The sequence below is a fragment of the Brachionichthys hirsutus genome, chromosome 17, assembly GCF_040956055.1.
Source record: "Brachionichthys hirsutus isolate HB-005 chromosome 17, CSIRO-AGI_Bhir_v1, whole genome shotgun sequence".
NCBI classification, from domain to species: domain Eukaryota; kingdom Metazoa; phylum Chordata; class Actinopteri; order Lophiiformes; family Brachionichthyidae; genus Brachionichthys; species Brachionichthys hirsutus.
The window spans coordinates 9353841-9375797 of record NC_090913.1 but is presented as its reverse complement, the minus strand read 5'-3'; the positions used below and the strand labels follow the sequence as shown (position 1 = coordinate 9375797).

Here is a 21957-nt window from a genome sequence, read left to right as displayed (position 1 = left end):
GGGAGGCTGCCGCTGGGAGCACGAGGTGCTAAACTCCCCTTCTCCCCGTCACATTCTGTTGCCGCCAGAAGGGCTCAGAAGTGATCTGACAATATAATCACAGCAAGTCGCTGAACAATGTGCCAAAGGGCCCCGACAGTTTGACAATGACTTTGGCAGTCGCAGCGTCTCGCGTTGAGCATCGGATCACACCTTCGTCAAATGGCGCGGCCTGCTTAGGTATGACGTGCGCCGTCTCCCTCTTGATCCCCGAGAAAAATCCCGGCCCATCGAGGCGACACGGAACAAAGCGTTTTCCCACTTTGTCAAACCGACAGATTTCATTACCGTGGTAACATTCCAGGGATCAGTCCTAGATCAGGTCTCCTTAGTGCTCGGAGTTGCACGCCCAACGCCCCCCCCAGGAAAGGAATGCTACTGGTTTTCCCAGCTTCGCAGAACATCTCTCAGAGCTTTGTAATCACTCGCTCAAATTCATTCGCCGTTACCGCGGACCCCATGCAATCACAGGGTCGGATGTGTTTTTTTTTTTTCCTTTTGAGCAAGTGAAATCTCATTACCCGTTTATTAGCTTTAAAATCCTTGAAGCCAAGCTTACAAACTGTTGCAGAAGTTTTCCAGCGGTGACATTTATGACTCTGCTTTCCATTTATGAATGTTTCAAGAGGTTTTTTTTTTTTTTTAACGTGTCCCTATTCTGCAGAAAGAAAAAAAAATCTGGCCTCTTTTCAACACAGGATGATTTCAAGGCTAAAAATAGTGAGATTCAGGCACTGTTCTCTGACGGAGTGACAGATGTTTGCCTTTGTGTAGCAGTGGAATGAATTCCTCAGAATTATGACCACATCGGTTCCTTCAGCTCTTTGAAACGAACGCAGGGCCGAGTCTGTTGTTATCAGAGCGTAGGACCAGCCACCTTCTCCCTTTATGGGCATGTTTCGCTAATCTTGTTACTGGCCTCTGCTTTCTAAGTCAAAACAGGTGCTGTACTCGCAACGAAAACTTGCATTAGCTCGAGCACCTCGGCTCGTACTCCTCCGGGATGCGTGTTTTCTTTGCAGATTCCTTCCTCGGCTCCGAGGCCCACACCTTGTTCCGTGTGCGTTGGGAGACTTGAGAGTGATTAAAGCTATTTTGATACTGGTGTACTGGTGTAAATTTAAAGGAGGCCAGCAAAGGGGTCAAGAATTGGAACGCAATAAAGGATTCATTCGTTGGCACGAAATAAAGATCGTGCCCATCGTGAGTCACAACTCCGTTCATCATCTCCGTTTTTGCCGTTCTCTGCGCGCATGTTAGCAGGTATCGACTTTCTTAAAATTAAAAGTGATATAAGAACAGCAAACGCTACCTCTTTCTTTCCACATCCACACTCCTTTCTGCCCTTTTCATGTCTATGGATAGAGAGAAGAAAGGTAAACTCGAAAGAACCGCCATCACTCAAAGACAAGCAGTGCCAAGCGCTCCTCTTTCTCCTCATTCCTTCTTCTGTCTCTCTACCTGTTGGATGAACAACACTCCCTGGTGCACTGTGGCCCTTCTCTTCATCGTCAACCCACTCGCACACACATCCCATGATTTACTGTCGTACACGCCCGTGCGTGCGCATCTGTATGCACGAGTGCAAAAGCGAATGCATTCACGCACATGTGCTCTGTCTGCATGGCAGCGGCCACATCAAATACATTCAAGCAGCACTCCTCTGAGACATTACACCATCCATTCTCATCCCCCCCCGCAGTGATTTGAACACAGAAAAAAATGTTAACGTTTCAAAACCTGGAAAAAAATAATCAATAAAAGTAAAGGCAGATAACATCTGGCTCAATGTCTGTACTTAAAGTTTCCAAGTATGTGTCTGGGGAGGAGATCTGGTGGGACTGAGCCCAAGTCGGCTTGGAAGCAGTAGAAACGGATGTCACACTGGAAATTTATACGGTACGGTTCAGGGAGCAGCGGCTGTAAATTGACAAGTGATGCTTGTGAGCAGCGTTACCCGTCTGTTTCCCTTTCGCTCATCTTATATCTTTTTCCGCTCATCTTTAGTTGTCTTAACATAGCTGCTACTTCTTACAGCTGCGCCTGCCCCCGAGCATCATTAACGGACGAGCTCTAAGAAAACAAGCCCAAAAAAGGCTTAAAGGGGGAAAAGGCGGCTGCCTTCAGAAATTATTGGCGTCCATTTCTCTGACATGAAATAGTAACAGACAAAAATGAAAATGCCGAACAAACTGTGCGAAGATAAAAAAAATCTTTCATCTTTGAGCGGTGTTTCTGCATGGATGGATATGACCCTTATGTCCTGCTTTGGCAGCGATGAGAGAGTGAACGGGAACTAAAGGGGAATCACAGTGCAACTCATACAAAACACATAAATTATAATGCAGCACAAGCAAAAGAGGAAAATTAATTGCAATCTATGTCATTTCTTCCTGGAGAAAAAAAAAAATGGTTTCATATGGCTCGAGCTGTGTTTGAACCCCATCGAGGTTGAGTGTGCATTAACATCTGTGGACCGGGGCGTATCTGTGCTATTGCATGATCGGGCCACTCTACTGTATAAATGTCTCTAATGGGCGCCACCCTTTTAAATAATGCAGTATCCTCTTTCGCTGTCCATCGTCCCGGTCACATAAAAGCCACATGAGCTGCCGTTTCCATCCCACGCTCCCCGGGGACCAGGGGACTAGAATATTGTGCTGGAAGACTTGCACTGAGAGAGGACATTAGTTTATCTGTGATGTCATTTAGAAGTGTAAGACATTTTGTTTGATAGCATTCTTAAATAGATTCCAGATCAATTAGGCAGCAAAAGACCTGGAATTTTTGAGAATAAAATCGCATTAGATTTTTACGTTCTTCTCACGTGAGAGTGAGGTGATTATCATCAGTCTTGAATTACAGTCATACATTTCTAAATTTAAGTCTTTTGGTTTTACTGTAAAATAACACATTTCAACTTATTTGTGCGTGCAAAATAATATGCTAAATCATTTTGGGGAGCATCCATCTAGGCCAGTAACTAAAAGTTACGCCATAAATCTCCAACAATCCTGTCTTTGTTGCATCTCTTATCCCCCCCATGCACGTTTTCTGTCTTTGTCTGGACATATAACTTTCCTTAAAGGCAAAAACAAGAGATGCCAAGAATGCAGCGACTCAGTTTTGCTCCATCTGATCGAAAGAGATGTGAAAGAAAAGATAATGCATGGCAAAGACGGGTAGAAGGATCATCAGGCCATGTGATAGGAAGTCTCAGACAGCTGCTCTTGTGTGCAAACACACACACACACAATATATCACAGGCCCAAACATCAATGTCAGTGCAGTGGAGATGAAGCTGCTTCAGGGTGACAAGCCTGATAAGAAGGGCGTATTATACTGTAGCGCCGGTGCAGCACGGTGCGCAGTACTTGCCACACCCCTTCCCCGTCTCTTCCGGCCTCCCCGCTATCATTAACCTCAGCTCCGATTGCCCCCAGGACTCCCTCGCGCTAATTAAAGGAGGGAAATATGTCTACGATGCATACAGCCCCCATACAGACACACACAAACGCATGCACGCACACACTTTTTACACAGCTGACAGAAAGGCGTCTGTGATAGGTGCGAGAATGAAAGGCTCGTCTGCCATTGCGTTTCATCTGCATTGTGAACGTGTTGGCAACCGTAGGGTTAACCCCAGCAGGAGACGGTTAGCAGCGCTGTTGATTCCTTTTACGCAGACAACCTTCATCTCTAATTGTCTCAACATGACACAATTAGGGTCGAGCGGGATATGAAACTGTGGACCGATCAGTTAAAAAAGGGTAACGTATAAGAGAATTAGTCTCTTTCTTTCTTTCCTTCTACCTTTCTTCCGTACCATGTCAGGGGGACAAGGAGACGGACATGCTGTGGGAGTTGTACAGCAAATAGCCATTTGTACCTGGACTGGATCTGGGGAGAACAAGGGAGGAGAGCAGGATGAAGGGAGGCTGGGCAGATAGATGGAGAATAGAGGGAGTATTTAAGAGCACTTCAGTGCGAGCGTAGATGTAGTCACTTCTCCCAGTTGACAAATCCAGAACCCCCCCTGCACCATGGCAAGACTTTTCACTTTAGCAAGCCCCACTCAGCGTTCCTCCTTCCTTCAGTCTTCCTCTCCTTTCTCCTCTTCCTCAAGTCACTGTGTGCTTCAGTGACCCCCCCCCATCAGTCCTTTTCATTCACTGACTAGGGACACACTCAGACAATTCGACCCATTTGCCCCCCCCACCCCCTGCCAAGGGCAGTTAATAATGTCATTGTGAGGGCCATTAGCGAGCCGAGGGTTAAGAGGGGACATACACGGGCAGAGATGGGCAATTAGACAATAAGAAGATGAAATGTCTACTATTGTTTTGTTGCTCGTTGTTTCACAGAGCTCGCATTAGACGTGTGGTTAACTCCTGGACTTAATGTCCTTTTATTTTCCCCGTTTTTCTCTCGAGAGACTGCATACTGAAGGGATGAAGACATTTACACACACACACACCATACCTGTCTCACATGTGGAGGCAGGTCGCCCTGCCAGAGTCTAATGATCAACAGATCCGACTCTCCTCACTAACATCCCTTCAGAATATGTAAGATACAACGATGCAAAGTGTCCGGATCTCTGCCTTCCCTCCTGGATTCCAAGTGCAAAACCAAACTGTTTGTGTGTTTGTGTGAGTAGCGCCTAAAGCAATGGTAGCTCGCCTCGCCATCTTAGCTGACTGCACCATACATGGCTGTACCTCGCCTTTTAAGAGCGAGGGCCACACAGCCAGACGCCTCACGGAGGAGACCGAGGGGCTGAGCGCTGCAGCTAGTGCATCCCAGTTGTGTTGTGTGTTGCCTGTATCGACACATAGCCTGCAGTCAGTCCGGTCTGCATGAACCTGCAGACACACTAACGTGTCCTCTGAGCATGTAGTTCAGCCACTGTCAGAGGGATCCTTGTATTTTTCCACAGGCAAGTCAGAGGATTACACAGTCCCTGTGCTGTTTCACTGACCCCCTCACACCTCCCTACAGTACACACACATACATACACAAACACCAAAGCTGTAGAGTGCCCAGAGCTGAGCTGAGGGTACACCGTCCTCCTCGCTCAATAAGCCCCTGGCACACACTGCAGATTTGCCTGCAGGGATTGCCAACGGCAATCATGGCCTTTGTCTGTGTGTGTGTGTGTTTATTTATGTCTGAGAGTCTGTTTATAGTTATGTGACATATTTTGTCATAGCTCACCAGTATAAAAAGATGAAGATCTCCATTTATTTTAGCTTTACTGCCAAACCCACCAAGGCCAATAGGCTCCAGTGATTTTACTGCGCCGTTAGACAAAGCCGAACTTCGAATACTTTCACCCATTTAAGTTTGATCATATTCTGACACAGTGGTTTCTTTTAGAAAACAGTGCGAACGGGATAATGAATGGAAGGAGAGGTGTCCCAGCACTCCCAGACATGACCAATAACACACTGTTCTCGCCACCAGTTTACTGAGACAGAGGGATAACCCCCCCCCCCAAAAAAAAAACAAGGGTTCTGCAATCAGACAAACAGCGTGTGGACGGCTACGGGGTAGGAAGCAACACACAAGAGTTATAACACAACATGAATTATTAAAGCAGCTCGGCACATTGGCCGAGGGGAAGATATGGTGCATGTGAATTATCTCCGATCAATATATAGAATTTAGTGGTAATACGGTTCCTAATTGCGCCCCTGTTTGACCACACACTCACGTCTTCTCCTTCGAAGCTCTGCTCCCATCCCACTCTTCCTCTGTATGGCCCTCACCCAGAGCTGCTGTAGATATAAATCACCGGGCAAGCGCATTAACACAGCGACAAACAGCCGACAAGGGGGCGGGGCAAGACCCCTAACCCAAACATCTCTTGTCCTCTAGGTTGATCAATCGTCAGGAAAATAACATTAACAACCCATCACACGCTTCCCATCTTTTTTGTTCTTCACTAATTATTCTTTCAATGTTAACACCCTCAGCCCTTCACTTTTTCTCCCCTGGCCGAGAGGAAAGTTTATTTCCCAGAAGCCTGTATAGCCCCCCCCCCCCCCCCCCCGCCCGGTCTCACCTCCAGGCCACAGCCAGACACTCTGTTAGATGCAATTACTATTGTTAGCAGATCCTCCATCCCAACAAGACTCAGACAGAACCCGGACATTAGCGAATCCATACTTATTGCATCTGGGTTCCTCTCACACCCTTGTAATTCATATGGAGAGACATATTAGCGCAACATATTAGGCTGGAAACAGGTCTGCGAGGTGAGACGCTACACTGACGCTAAATTGACTTAGCTCGTGTCTCCGGGGACGTTGTAGGGCACTGTTACCACCCGACAACGAGGACCTGCTCCGCCTGTATTGAGTTTCTGTGATGGCTGTTTAGCTTGTAGTGCTACACAGGACAGGGAGGGAGGGGGGGCGAGGACGGGATGTGCTCCAGCACGTTGCGTTCACTGACCCTGCAGACCACAAGGCTGCAGGGATCAATACCGTTCACTGCACCAAACCCAAATGCAGGGAGATTGTATTACACTTACGGCTCAACCGGAGGCAAGGCTACAGTGTTATTAGTAAAAACACTCAATTTGCAATTACATTTACATGTAACTTCTAATGGATTATGACAGTTTCTTTTTGGAGTAATGTTATTTTCATACAAAACAAACATGCACACACACACACCCACACATCTTCAAGGGATGTTTTTGTCTCGGGATCCTGGACCCGAGCCTCCAGGTGGCCCCACATCCCTTCTCTGAACAAACAGAACAGACGTTTGCTCCACTTCCCCCGTGTCACAGAGGCCAAGTCCAGACATTGTGTGGCCCACCGGCCTCCTGACACGACCACCCGGCCTGCCAGGGATTTGCCGCTGGACGTGTATAAAAGGAAGTTGCATGGAGAGTTACGGCGCGTTGACAGTCCTCTTGTCACGTCGCACTCCAGATTTCAGAAACCCGTGCCGTACACACCCCTTCTGCTCCCATCAATAAAAGAAAATATGATTAAATGTTATATGGCCCTCCCAGAGTCCTCTGCGACGGGAATGACACCTCTCATATTCCTGTCTTGTGCCACTGGAGTTGTGTTTCCTTGCTGTGAATTACAGCTTACGACGCACTTGAAGAGCCAAGTTCCTCATTGGTCGAAAATACAGATGTTATCTAGAAGGTGACGAATATTACATTTTTTAAAGAAAACAATAAAAATCACGTGCAAAAACAAAAACCTGTTAGTTAAAATTACTCCGCGTATGCAGTATGAAGGACTGTGAATGAATATTTGCAGGCCGCAAGGGGGGAATGCCGAGTTTAGTAGACCGTAAGGAACAATGAAAGTGGAAAAAAAGAGAAGTTGAGTGAAATGGACTGAGTGTGTTGAGGGCCAGATGTTCTGTGGATGGATCAACTCAGCGGTCTTGAATGACCCCCATCGTCCAACCTTTCTCACCACAAGTCCCAGTAAAACCCGTTTTTGTTCTCCCCCGTCTGTCCTCTCGTATCTAGCAGGAGAGGTTTTTAACTATGTTTGAAAATGGACTTTGATTTCATTCTAAGCCTTCAAAATGAATGGCATTTATCTGAGTCTGGACATTGCATAGGCTCGTAAGCATAAACAGGAAGACAAAACAAAACAAATTTACATTGCAGATTCATATTTTTTTCTGTTATTGTTCTCAATCCTGCTCGTCTTGATGGTCTAGAGCTTTTCTTGGTGAAAAGGTTACAGTACGAAGAGGCAGCACCAGATGGTAGTGGTGTTTATTTTTGCAGTAAGTAATCACCACTCTGGAACTTATGAGTAGACAGTACACAGGCCCAGGGACCTGGAACCATGCCCCAAGAGACCCTAACTCCACTTCCTGGTTACAGCCACATGATCAGAGACACAAGCGTGCACACACACACACATGCATATGAATTTTAAGATAGGGATACTGTAATGTGTGAAATTTGGGACCGTTTCACTTAATCAGCGCTTTTCTTTTGATAGATATTATTTGGAATCCAAACCCAAGAACATTGCTCATATCTTTAAAAAATATATATATATTGTGTTAAATTATTAGAATAATTTCAATATAATAAATTATTATATTGACATGTCTAATTTACACACATTCTTCTTCTGAGAAATATTACTTTAATAAGTGTTTAAGTAAACAATCCAATAGATTTGATGTTTTAGAATTTGTATCTTTATACTTGAATTTTTATTTTATGTCTGGTGCACATGACACCGAGTTGAATCCTAAAATGTTCAATTTCATGTTTTTTTTTTTAATTTTAAATTACATGAAAACTGGAGAAGTTTCTGATATAATCCTGGGATTTCTGACACTTATATAAACTATAATTTTATACAGATAGTACAATAAATATACAATTTCAACTCATTTATAATTCCAGAGACCTGTACGACACATTGTTGCCCGTTTGCTGAACACTCTCCATCACATATTTGTATTTAACATGACAGTCACAGACTCCTTTTGGGGGCACCCGGACCCCCCCAGCAGCTCTGGATGCGAGTCAGGCCAGCAGTGACTCTGAGGAAGGAGCAGGGTGGAGGGAAGATACCAGAGAACGAGACTCGCGTTAATGGTCCTGCATCTTCCTGGCAGCATGTCAATAATGGCTCTGATCGCATTAAGTGAAGAGTCCATTAGCTTATTTTCTTGACTCCTGCATTCTCCATAGCAGAAAGCACCGGAGAAATCTAGAAAGCTCTGCTAATGCAGTGTGGCTGAAAGTTAGAGACACCTTTATCTGGTCCCACCTATAGGCCAAAAGCAAAATAACTTGGAAGGCTCATCTAGCATGCATTATCCATTTGCAATTTCCTTTCAAGGCAGATGCTATGGATTATTTTTGATGGCGTTGAGATAAAAAAAAAAAAAAATGAACATTTTAAGCCATACCAGAGACTGTTTCGTGACAGATTACTTGCCTGGGGAATACAGTGATAAGGGGCGGGCATTACACAAAAGAAGAACAGAAATGACAGATGCATCGAGACACAGTAAAAACATGCATCTGCGTGGCCAAGGAGAAAATTGTAAGCATATGTTAATGCACCTTCTCCGCGCTGACCTCCTGCCAAAAGAGTAATCAAGACAAAGGAGACGTGATTTAAGAGGGGAAGAAATGCAGGTTGTCGGCTCCACCTCCTCTACCCCTCACCTCATCTCTACCAACACACACACGCACACACATTGGCCAGACAGACCATTTCTCAACCGCCTCACTGCTCTCCATTGGCCCTGGAGGGGGTACAGCGGCCCCCACATCTGTCTCCCAGGCCAACGACAGACCTAGCCGCCGCATCCAGACCCCGTAGATCACGCGAATCATCCTCAATTAATGTGAACCATCAGGCGTTCCCTCGCCGCTTCTACCGCTGCAGCCCTCTTCTCTGAGGCGTCCCCTCGAGCTCAGCGCTAGGTCCGCTGCGTTTTCGCATTGGCTACGGTTCCTCAGCACAGTTGGGTGAGGCAAGCCAGTGTTATTGCGTATGCTTTGTGAAAACTGACAAGAGAATCAATGCACCGGTCCAGACCTAGATGTTGCATGTAAGCGCTGCGAGGCCATTCTTTAGAGGTTCTGAACTCAGAGAACAACTGACTTTGTGCCGCAGTGCACTGGGGCCTTCAATGGCTTCCATGTGCTGCACCTCTGCTGGTTTGTGGCCAAAAGACTGTCCTTTCCATTTTTTTAAAAAGATGCAGAGGGACAGCTTTAAAAAAAGGGGGGGGGGGGGGGGGGGGGGGATTGTGAGGGTGGAATCAGGGGGTGTTGGATGAATCAGAGGTTATGAGATCTTTGGTTTGTTTTTAAATGACCAGTTTGTTTTCAAAAACTAGAATACAAGTCAGTAAAAAGAAATGAAAACCGTTCACTAAAGGCCACCTGGACCACGGGATCTGCCAGATTGTGAGTCACCCATCTGTGGTATAGATATAGATAGTCCTCTCTAATAACCCCCCCCCCCCCTTGTTTATTCTTGCAGTCTCCAACTGCACTGTAAATCTCTCTCCAATCGATTAGTGTGCCCTCAGCAACAACTAACACACAGTCAGGAAATTTTAACCAAAAAGCCATGACAGTTCGATCAGGTCGAGAAGTGAAGGCAGCCCGACTGAATAAGCCCTGTGGCTTCTTCACCTTAACTCACATCAGAGTGTCCGATAGGCTGTCCCGTCGGGCGGGGTGTGGGGAACACTGACAGAGGAGATTGCCTTTTACATGGCTGTTAAAGAAAAGACAAAGCAGGAATCAAACTTAATCAGAAATATGAGTTTATTGAACTGCGTGTGCTGGTATGTCATTTTAAACGGATGAACTCTTGATGTTTTTTGCATATGCTCTGAAACCAGACATGACCCGGCACGGAAGCTCGATGTTGTAATCCTTTAACAGAAACTTTGGAACCATTTATATGCCGTGTATTGGTTTCCTCTCGTACGTCAGCAAATCCTTTTGATGTGCGGAGGTATTTAACATGATCACAGAGGGCAAAATGCAACCTCTATGATTCTTACAAATGTCCTCCACCCACATCTGGATGTATCTACTGATTTTCCGTGGTCCATGACAGGGAAAAAAAGCCGAGCTGGTTGTTCACAGCTGACCTCTGGCCTGTCACGAGGGGGGGAGCAGCTTGTGTCTTGGGAGCTCATGGCCTCTGATGTTATGGCTCCAGGCACTGGGCTTTGCGTGAACCCATCCCCCATGGCACCCCTCGCCACTAGATCCTCTACATTATTCATACAGCCCGAGATGGGGTGGGGAGAGAAACAGAATATTGAAAAAGGAAGCACCAAAGTTCAAGACCTTCTCAGTTCACAAGGATACTTCTCCTTAACCCTCCCTTGAAGTGGTGAACACAGGGATAGAGACATTTTTTTTTTAAGGAACTGGATCTGAAAGCAGTACCGGAGATCAATGGGGATTCCCTCGAGGCTGGCTGGAGATCACATTCGCTGCAAGCTGATTGGTGGATCAATGTTCAATGTGGTTCCCATGGTTCGCTTTGCCATTGGGAGAAATGATCCCCCTTATTGCAAGTGATACTGTACCATCATTTGAGCTGCTATTATGTTAATGTTAAATCAAGCACACATTGGACCAATCTGTGCGGCAACATGAAATGTAATTAGCAGAGAAGCAATATGACACAAGCGCTCTAAGGATCAGAGGCCTCTCATTTGATCTCCTGTCGACAGGCACAGGTCAATACAATGCTTTTATAGCTACTGTTGTTTTGGTGTGCGCATTGCCATCGAGTTTGACAGGTGATGATTAGTAGAAAGCATATACCTGCTAAGCCGTTAATCCCTAATGCACACGCACGCAACCGAACAGTGTTGCACATCCCGGCTCGGCGCATAACCTGCTAATTGCATAATTGCCTGATTTGTTTTAACTGACAGTGGTGCCCTGGCCCATGACAAAGCCATCATTTGCTCAACCTCATTGTCAGCAATTTGCAAGGTGGATACCCCCCCCCCCCCTTCTGCACACCCACTTACACAACATCCAGCGCCACAGCGTTAGAGACAACCATGAATCAAGAGATGCATTGCAGTAGGCAGAGAGATGAATAAATGCAGCCATTGCTATGTTAATTCAGAGAGACATGGATGCAGGCTGATAAAATAAACTAACAGCGGCAGGCTGTCGACCAGATAAAGTGGGCACTCCATCGTCTCTCTGCTGTAATTATTGGCTAATAGTCATTAACCTAGCAAACAGAGGTTTAGCTGTATTGTTTAAAGGAATCTCGGACGCATAATGACAGACTAATATGTCATAGCGCTGGGGGGGTGGGGGTGGCGGAGGGATGGATTAATGAGATTTTACTGGAGGGTGTGTACAAGAAGAGGTGGGGCAGGAATGGAAAATATAGGGAGAAGAGGGCCACATTAAGCTAATTGGAAGATGAGTGCCTGCTTGTAAAAGTGCTTCTAATGGCGTATTTGTTTCTCTCGCAGCATCAGAAGGCTAATGCAGAGGAGTGGCGTTGTGAGACTTTACTGTAGAAAAAGGATGACAATCCTGTGTCAGGCCATACTATTGATACGTCCATCAGAGCACGCACACTCGTACTCCTAATGCGACGCACGTGCACTTCACACGCGTCGCCTCGCTTCCACATTTGCGTGTCCATTTTTTGGAGCATCGTCTGCATGAGACGTGGCTTTTCAGAGAAAGTAGTTTATTGAAAGGCTTTTTGGCATTAAAAACCAATAGAATAGAAAATAAGTTTCCACATGTGCTGAACCTCAATCAAGTTCCCCACCACACGCACACAAACACACACACACACACACACATTACGCATTTCCCTTTTCTAGCCAGATTTGTTTAATTTGTGTAATTTGTACCGACTGCGTGCTCCAGGTCAACCCCTGGCCCGAACGCATGTTGACGAGCCTCCAAATCTCAATTGACCAGTGAAGGAGGAATGCTTGGATGGCCTCCTCTCAGTCAGGGTCCAGTGCATAGCAGAACTTCTGACCTGATCCGACAGCTGGCTTCCTAAAACTAATGGGTTTAAGTTTGGCCTCTGTCGTTGGGTTTGGGCTTTTGTTTAGCTTAATGGGTGAGGGAAGTGGAGACACGCGGTGGGGCTCACAGAGGACAAAGTCAATGTTTGATTCGCACAGCGATTGAGCCTGGGCCGGATAACTGCGCGTGTTTGGACAGAAACCTCGGACAACGGCCTTGTTGATGTGCATAAACTTGCAACTCTTTTGTGTCGTTATCCAGTGATGGGTTTTTTTTTTATTCACAAAAGCTTTATTTCCAAAACTAATAAAATTGGCTACTTTTTGAAAGTGTTATTTGTGACGGGTCACTGGGGAGCTACGAAATGGGCGGTCACAGAAGGGGAAAGGTCTGGCAGGGAACAGAGGATCAAGACAGGTTTTAAGGCGTGGCTGCCAATAATTGGTAAGGGCTTTCAGGTGTGGCTCGTTGGTCCGTCTTCAGCTGCACCTGAGTGGCATGCGAGCAGAGAATGACATCAGAAACACACATAGGCAAAATGCAGGCACATAACAGTCATTACAATCGCAGTTTGACGAACAAATAACACACTTGAATTCTGTTTCCAATATTTCATGCTGTGGCTGAGAGTTAAAAATGTACGAATGAATGTACATAAATAAATTTAAAATGAACAATCTTCTTAGAATTACAATTTCCTAAGAAGTGTGCTAATGGAACTATTTAAAAGATTCACTGCCTGATTTGATTTTTTTTCTTTTCTTTTTTTGTTTTTGTTTCAATTAAATCAAATAGAAATACTAATACCCAGATGACCAAGCAGTATGAAATAATAGTACCCAGGCTAGAATTTCAAGTCGTACCTCCAGGCAGAAACTCCAGAGCACACACAGAATGAAAGTGCAAAATGTTTTTTAATGTATATTTAACCACAAATACCCGAGTGGCTATTGATGTTTGATCTGAGATGAATCTATTTCTCCAGTATATCTCAGGGCCTGATATGAAACCACTCACACTTGTATTTTTCTCTCTGTTTTCAGCTCTCCTTCTTCTGCCTCTCCTGTACTAGCTCTCTTTCACGGTCTCTCTTTAAACATTTATCTTCTGTTTTCTCCTTAAAGGCCCTTTGTGCTTTGTGATGTTGGTTTTTACAGCTTTTTACTCACCAGAGTTGCCATTTATCTTTTATAGATGCCAGCAGCAAGGAGCACATATGAACTGTTACTATTTCACTGTGACTAATTGTCATCGCTTGTGTTACTCCCTTGATGTCGCTTGCGTTCGCCCCCTCCAGGGACCAGTGTGTGAATTGAAGTATTTACACTTTGTCTTCCAGTCGCTCTCCTCTATTTCTATTTTGTCTAGCACTGAGACAAATATCATTGATTTAAACTCAGTAGTTCAAACACAAAGTCAATTCTCAGCCTTTCCCAAAATTCTTTTCACCGATTCTTTTGGAATCATTTGGTAATTTTCAAGGACTTTAAGTTTGAGTATTTTTCAGCTGAAAATAGCGCATGTTTAATTAAATCTGCATCATCTGCAGATGGCAACGAGCAACATTGTTGTTCATTGTAATGTATTCCACATTTATATTTAAGGTGAAGCACATGCACAATGCCACTGTCAAGGCATTTTTTCTGAATGTCCAAATTTATTCACTGATCCATAGCGGAGCGGTCTCATCCTGTCTTTGGAGGTAGAAAACACTGAGAAAATCCCTTCTCACCATGGAACAATTAACAGCTTGCGATAATTATTCCATAATTTCTGTTCTTTTATTTCTTCATCCACGTTTGTTCTTTTTTTTCGCTCGGCTCAAACAATGCTGTAAATCTCCCCGGGTACAATTTGTGTACGGAGGCAGAGTTCACATCCTTGACAAAATGATTTTTTCAGTCTCACATATTAACATCCCAGCAATGTTGGAAGTCACAAAGACCTGCTAATCACCCCACCTCAATGGTTTTGATATGTTTGTTTTATACTTAAACACTTGTCTACTCTCATTGCTGTGTGATAAATGATCATATTTGCAGGAGCGCCTAATCGAAAAACAAATGAGTGAAAAGTGGAAGGCAAAGAGGGATAACAGAGGAGCAGAGATGAAGTCTAAAAAGCTCTGTTAGTTACTTGTCAGTCCAGGAGCCTTTGAATTTCATGAGTAGAAAATCTTGTCCTTTCAAAACTAACACTGCTCTTTCTTTTCCTTTGACCGCATTGATTATACATAATCAATAATGTTTTGTATTTCTGTCTACCCTCTCTTCTGGGATGTCTAGGATGCTGCAGGCAAGGTGTTCGACCGCTGGGCCATCATGTCCAGGGAAGAGGAGATCATCACCCTACAGCAGTTCCTGCGGTTCGGCGAGACCAAGTCCATTGTGGAACTGATGGCTATTCAGGAGAAGGAAGGTCAGGCAGTTACCGTTCCCTCCTCCAAGACAGACTCCGGCATTAGGACATTCATTGAAAGTAACAACAGGACCCGCAGTCCGGGTCTCCTGACACATCTGGAAACCAGTAGCCCATCCAGCATTCATCATTTTGAGAATATCCCTAATAGCTTAGCCTTCCTACTGCCCTTCCAATACATTAACCCAGTATCTGCCCCAATGCTTGGCTTACCCCCCAATGGCTTGCCTATGGAGCAGTCTGCTCTCCGACTCCGGGAGCCCAACCTTCCAAACCACAGTGAACAGGTGGACACCAGTGAGTCAGAAGTGTCCCTGTCACCTTTCCGTACGGGTCAGAGCCCCAGCCGAGGAGTCCTGGCAGCCATGAACAACAACATTGAACCCAAAACGGAGCCCAACAACAGGGCATCACCCATCTCACCGACCCCTGCCACCCAGCAGGCTCATCAACAGCAGACACAGCTCCAGCAGCAGGGGCAACAGCAGTCCCAAAAGCAACCTCAACAGCCCAACAGCTTGAGCGATCATCAGGTTCACCATCACTTCATAAAGGACGAGCACTCCAAAAGCATCTCCCATGCTTCCTTCAATTCCAAGATGCATCGCATGCGCCGCATGGGATCCACCTCACGCAAAGGCCGCGTGTGCTGCAACTCATGCGGCAAAACCTTTTACGACAAAGGCACTCTTAAGATACACTATAATGCTGTACACTTGAAGATTAAGCACCGCTGCACCATTGACGGCTGCAACATGGTTTTCAGCTCACTCCGCAGCCGCAACCGCCACAGTGCCAATCCCAACCCACGGTTGCACATGCCTATGCTTCGCAATAACCGTGACAAGGACCTCATTCGTGGCAATTCAGCACCCGGTACACCAGTCATCTCAAGTACCAAGAATGGTGGCTTCACACTCACCAGCCCTGGAAGGCCGCCACTGGGCTTTACTACGCCACCAATAGACCCCATGCTTCAGTCACCCCTACAAGGCCCACTGTTGTTCCCCACCCTGAAGTCAGTGCAGCCAGTCCAACCAGTGCCCCCATTCTACCGTACGCTACTATCCCCCACAGACCTTGTCAGTCCTTCGGTGTCACTGCCCACCAGCCCCATCCTGCCCACCACCACCAACGGTACAACCCTGATGGACCAACAACAGCAGATCATGGCTGCAGCAGCTGTAGCTTCAAACAATAATATGCATATGTCAGAGGTAGTACCCATGTCTTACCTTTTACATACTCAAAGAGCTAGTCATGATAAAACCACTAACAGCTTAGACCCTACACCAAAAAAGAAGCCTCGTAAATCTAGCATGCCAGTAAAGATTGAAAAGGAAGTAATTGGCGTGGCGGATGATTATGATGACAAAGATGACGATGACGATGACAACCTCCACCATAATCACAACCATCACAAGTCATCCCTTCTCCACAACAATATCAAAATGAATGGGAACTGTAACAGCAACAACAACAGTGGCTGTGGTACTGGGAACCACAGTGGTGGCAGTGGGCAACAGTCCCCTTCCCAGGATGAGATGAGCCCTGGCCTAGCGCTGAGAGGCATGATGAGGCAAAGCGAAGACGAATGCCGAGAAGGAACTGGTAGCGACAGCAGAGGTGGAAATGATCTTCAGGGGTCTGGTGAGCTACGCTGCATGGGCAGCTATACCTCTGAGGACCAGGACCACGAGAGAGATTTTGAGAATGAGTCGGAAACCTCTGATTCAAAGATGTTCTACCGTGACGAGATGATAGATGTGGAAGAACAGCAAAAACACATCAATAGTAGAAGGAGTCTAGACAAGGAACAGGATGATGAGGGTGGTGAGGAAGCCCATTTGACAAAGGACATCGAAGGCAAGGATCATTCCTCACCTTCTCCTCAACAGTTTCCTGTCAAGATCAAGGAAGAACTCAATGATCCAACGTATGACATGTTCTGTATGGGTCAGTATGGCCTCTACAATGGAGGCATGGCCGCAGCTGCTGCCGCTGCTGCAAGCATGGCTGCTCTGCACGAGAGCTTCATCTCCTCGATGGCCTACGGAGCCAGCCCGCCCAAATTCCCTTCTTCTCAATCACCAGATGGAGACCCATGCTCAAGTCCCGACCCCAAGATTTGTTATGTGTGTAAGAAAAGCTTCAAGAGCTCCTATAGCATGAAACTGCACTACAAGAATGTGCACCTCAAAGAGATGCACGTGTGCACTGTGGCTGGATGCAATGCTGCCTTCCCTTCAAGGAGGAGCCGAGACAGGTCAGTGCCAGAACTTGGTTGTGCAAACATTTCATTTCAGTGTAATAGTGAGAGTTGCAGGTAGGTCCAACGCTGGTCATATCATTCCAAATATAGCAACATATAAATCAAATAAATGTAAAATTACCTGGAAGGGTTTTGCAGGTTTATCATCATGTTTGCAAGAGTTCATGTATTTCATGTGATTAAAGATTTTTCTGCAGTATTTCATACTGTATGACATTCAAGCGAATAGGCTATCACTTCACAGATGTTGTCTAATTCAGTGCTAAATTGATTCAGAGACATCTGCTGCTTGTCAAGCCAAAGTTCAGCAGAGTAGGGCGTCAGGATGAGAAATACATACGCACGTTTTGAAACAAGCGCTAGGCTGTAGCCGTCAACCCTGAAGCAGCAGCGTGTTGTTTACCTGCCCTCGGTACCTCACCTTGTCACAGGGAGGTGAAGGTGCAAACATTAATTAATTTAGACAAGTGGTTTGTCAAACCGCTGCATTTATTAGCGCATTAGGAGGTGATTCTAGCTACGCTCACCTGGGCTTGTTAGCACTTATCAGTCCCTCCAATTAGCTCAGCGGAATGTACGGCATAGTGTAGCAGCAGTGGCAGTAGGTCGGTGCCATGACACGTCCGGGGGGGGGGGGGGGGGGGGGGGGGGCACGGGTTCACCAGTACCCCTGGCTTGCACAAGATCCTTCAGGTATTAGCATGATAACAGCATGGGAGTATTTAGTAAAGTATTTATCTCACCAGCATTAAAGCTCTTTCCAAATATTTTACATGCAGCTGAAAATCTTTATTATAACATCTGTGACAATTGACACTTTCATGGAAGGGGCAGGTTTCAACATACTGCATGTTTCCAATAAGCAAACAAATCTTCCCAGATGGAGCTGTTTATTTTTCATAAGGGTTTTGTTTCATCTGCACCACTCCTCCTTCTCCACCGCCGCTGCTAGCTCTCTCTGCCCAAACACATGGGTCCTTTTTGCCCTCCATGTCCCTTTGTTTTAACGTATTTTTTTCGGGCTCCTATTCCTATCGCTTCTTTTTTCATGTCGTATCCAGCAGTTACCCAGTCAGAATTCCTGCGGGGGGGGGAGACACCAAAGAAGACAGTGGTTTAGCTCCCCTCTCTTGACAAAGCTTAAGGAATAAAGAATATATAACATAACTCAAATATGTAACGTGCACTTTAAAATGAAGTATACTGAGCTTCAAACTGCACCACGCAAGAAAATGCACAAATAGAAAACAGATTTGTATATATGTGCACTTTATCTCCTTGTTATTGGTCTCCTAATGCTTAAATCAGTTGTTGGAAAAACAATTAGCTGCTTCATCTGAACTTTTAAATAGCAAAAAGAGAGCTCCACTGTCCATAATGAGGGAATTTAATATGATAAAGATTTCAGCAGCAGAGAGGATACGCTATTGTTTCCATACTTTCAGTGGGGGCTAAATTCCTAGAGGCATGTGGAATATATTTCTCTGACACTTGTTCAAACAGAGAACAATATGACAAAAAGAAGGGTAGAGGAATCCCGGGGCTTTGAGCTCTCGTCGAATCATCATCTATCCCCGAATAATCCTCTAATGACATAATATATGTTTGACTCTAATGGCAGCAATAAAATGGAAAGTTGTTTTTATAAAAGCATTTGCCCCGATAAGATTAACTGTGCATACAGTATGAACATATTTTAATTAAATCTTTTGAATGTTTATTTATAGTAAGCTGAATAAGTCAGGATTTATTCTTTGTCTAAATTTGAAAGGATAAAAAGCATCACTCCCTATTTAACATTGGAAGAACGATCACAGGACGATAAATTCGTAAGTATTGTTTACTGCCGTCTTTACAGCAAAATTTTATAAGCTAAAAAATTTTCTTATAACTACCTGTAAGAACTGCATGAATTCATCTTCTCATAACCTCTCGAAAATCTGATCTAGCGACAACAGAGAGCTGATGACATTGTCAGCGTGGGGCACACTGTTGATGCATTCCTATGAAGTACCACCAGCGTGTACGCGGGTTGGATCTCTGCCCTAGGACTGCAGGATTCCACACACACACACAAGCACACAAAGTTTAGCACACATGAATTCTGCATACACACACACACACACACACAGGAATCCAGGAAGTGATAATTTAATGTGCCCTTGAGCAAACATATAATGTGTGTGTTTTTGATTGTAAAACAGAGACCAATATAAGTGTGTGTGGGTATTTTCTCCCAGCTGCCTGCTGCACGGAGGTAAATGATTGCATATTTATTGAGGGGAGCAAGCGGCGTCGGCAGAAGTGTTGGAGAAGCTGCACGATTAACTGCTGGGAAGACCAGCGTACCAGCAATCATCGCCATTATTGGCCTTGTTAATCCTATGTTTTAAATCTGATCTCCTTTTTTGTCAGCCTGATCCACTTCTCTTTTTTGAACCTTTCATTCCAACATTTTAACCCTAAGCTCCTATGCGGCCAGAGCAAGTAGGTGTCCTCCCTCATCCACATTTCCCATGGTCCCAGCATGACGAACAGCAAATGGAGAGAGTGAAGGTTCATTATGTTGGAAAGTCTCCTCCCCACTCCTTCCTCCCTCTAGCTCCCTCTAGCTCCCCCTGGTCCCCTCGCGGCATGTGGGCCCGGCTCCACCGGGCCCACATGAACGGCTTCCCTTCTTGCGTCTTATCAACGGACAGTTTGCTGCTCAAAGACAGAACAGGTTAACAAACATAATCTTAGTTTATAATGTCTGCTGGACTCAGAACATTTTAAACATTAAAATTCTAATTAAATGATTGAATTAAATTGAACAGGAACCAGACGGAACCGCACAGACATTTTAAACTGAATACTAGTCGTGCGACTGCAAATGTTGCAAATAATTTAATTAAAGATCGTCAAGTTTTTGCAAAATTCAAAGTAGTAGCGACGTGACAACATAATCCAAACCCCAAAATGACAGGAGGCGAAGGACTGCGTGCGTCGGTTTGAAAAACGCTCAGCCGTCCATCTATTTGACACATTATGAGTCATTTTCACACAAACACAATGGCAAGATAAACGATAACGATGATTAAAGCGGGTTGGGATGGGGGACGCTATCGCTCCATACCTCCTCTGCACATGGGCTCCGGGGAGGCCCCCCCCCCCCCCCATCGTTTGGGCAAAGATGAGCTGGTGCAGAAAGTGTGCGCTTGATAAATGAAGGGATGCTTGCTTTATGTCGCCTACGCAGGTTCAGATGACTCGTTTAGATGGTTCAGGGCGTCGAGACAACACAGTGCTTACCCAAATGATCCCACCCTGGTCTCATCTGCTCCCCTTAACCCCAGACTCATTAGATAGTTAGGGTCAGTTAGAGCCGACATGTCTTGAAGTGATCCTTTTTCTTCCTGTCATTTTCTTTTTCTTGCATTTTTAAAAGTGAATTTGAAGAATAAGTGTATGTCATATGTGAATCCGTTGGATTAATATTCTAACCATGTGTGTGAGTATTTCAAATGGCTCGTGCAACTATAGCGAAGACTACTTACTGCATGATATTTAGCATGTGTCACTTTAATATCTTTAAAACTGAGATAGCCATGGTATAAACTTAGAGCTTATTAGCAGTGAGAAGGTGTTGTGATAGAGATGGAGACATGTTGCAAAGGACCTGCCTACCTGAGCATCATCAACAGCATCATAATGTTCAGCTTTAATTGGGAAATTATGGCCCTGCAAAAAAAACTGACTTCACATATACCTAAAACGACATCAGGCAAATCTCAGACTGCGTTGAGACACTCTGACGTCTCGCAACACATGTATTAGACTAGAGAGCGGCCACAGCGCCACACACCCTGGATCATGACTCGCATTCTTGAGCCATATGCTATGAAAGAATAAAAAAAGAACAAAGGATCTCTGTCGTCCTTTTGATCGAAGCCCCACACTGTGGAAGTGGTGTACGCTCTGTTTTCACTCACGCATACAAACAGCACACGCTATCACAAATTCAGTGACAAGCCGCGCGTCCAATCGATTTGCCACACACCCGATGCTGACGATGCTTGAGTGGACGGGCTCCTGTTTGCCTGTTTCACAGAAAAGGGTCCCTCAATTGAATGTATGTTTACCTCTTGCAGGACAATGTCGGATAGGGAAGTAAATAATTAAAGGAAAGGGACCCTTTTTGACTGCATCAACCCTGCCACTGCTGGTAAGCTCTACTATCCATTGTGACTCCATTGTTGCCTGTCTGGCTAAGGACGCCGTTTTCTTTTATTTGCTTTATTTATTTATTTTCTATTTTTGACACACCTGTGCCTTCCCTGCATGGAAATCCCTCACTTTAAAAGGCACTGTGTGTGTTTTCATTTTATTCTCATTTGATGTACAGTAATCGCTATTCTGAATTGAGTGACATCGGCCATTAGTCGCCTAAGTGTCCTTTCTGTGCTACACAGTTATTGTTGTTGTTTTGACGTGTGCAATGGGTCCCCTTGTTCTGTAGCTTGGCAAACTGTGAAAAAGATTTGAATTCAATTTTTCAAGCCCATTTCACCTTGCATCTGCAGCATGGCTTTGTGTGCTAACTGAACTCGTCACTAACCGTGTCCCGGCTTAAGCATGGCACTTGGGTTTCTTTTGTCAGCTGTAGCAGACTGTGTGACACCGTTTGCCTTGTGTTTGTCAAAAAAAGAATAAAAAAATGCCCATCTTAATTAAATAC

The 21957-nt window shown here is 45.1% G+C and overlaps 1 protein-coding gene across 1 annotated transcript in view; it reads left to right on the top strand.

The window, feature by feature from the left end:
- Positions 1–21957, top strand: part of bnc2 (basonuclin zinc finger protein 2) — a 34901-nt gene that overhangs the window by 11603 nt on the left and 1341 nt on the right. Inside the window, exon 3 of the mRNA XM_068751047.1 lies at positions 14836–17234. Within this exon, the coding sequence (XP_068607148.1) occupies positions 14836–17234 (2399 nt within the window). The remainder of the gene's footprint in view (positions 1–14835; positions 17235–21957) is intronic.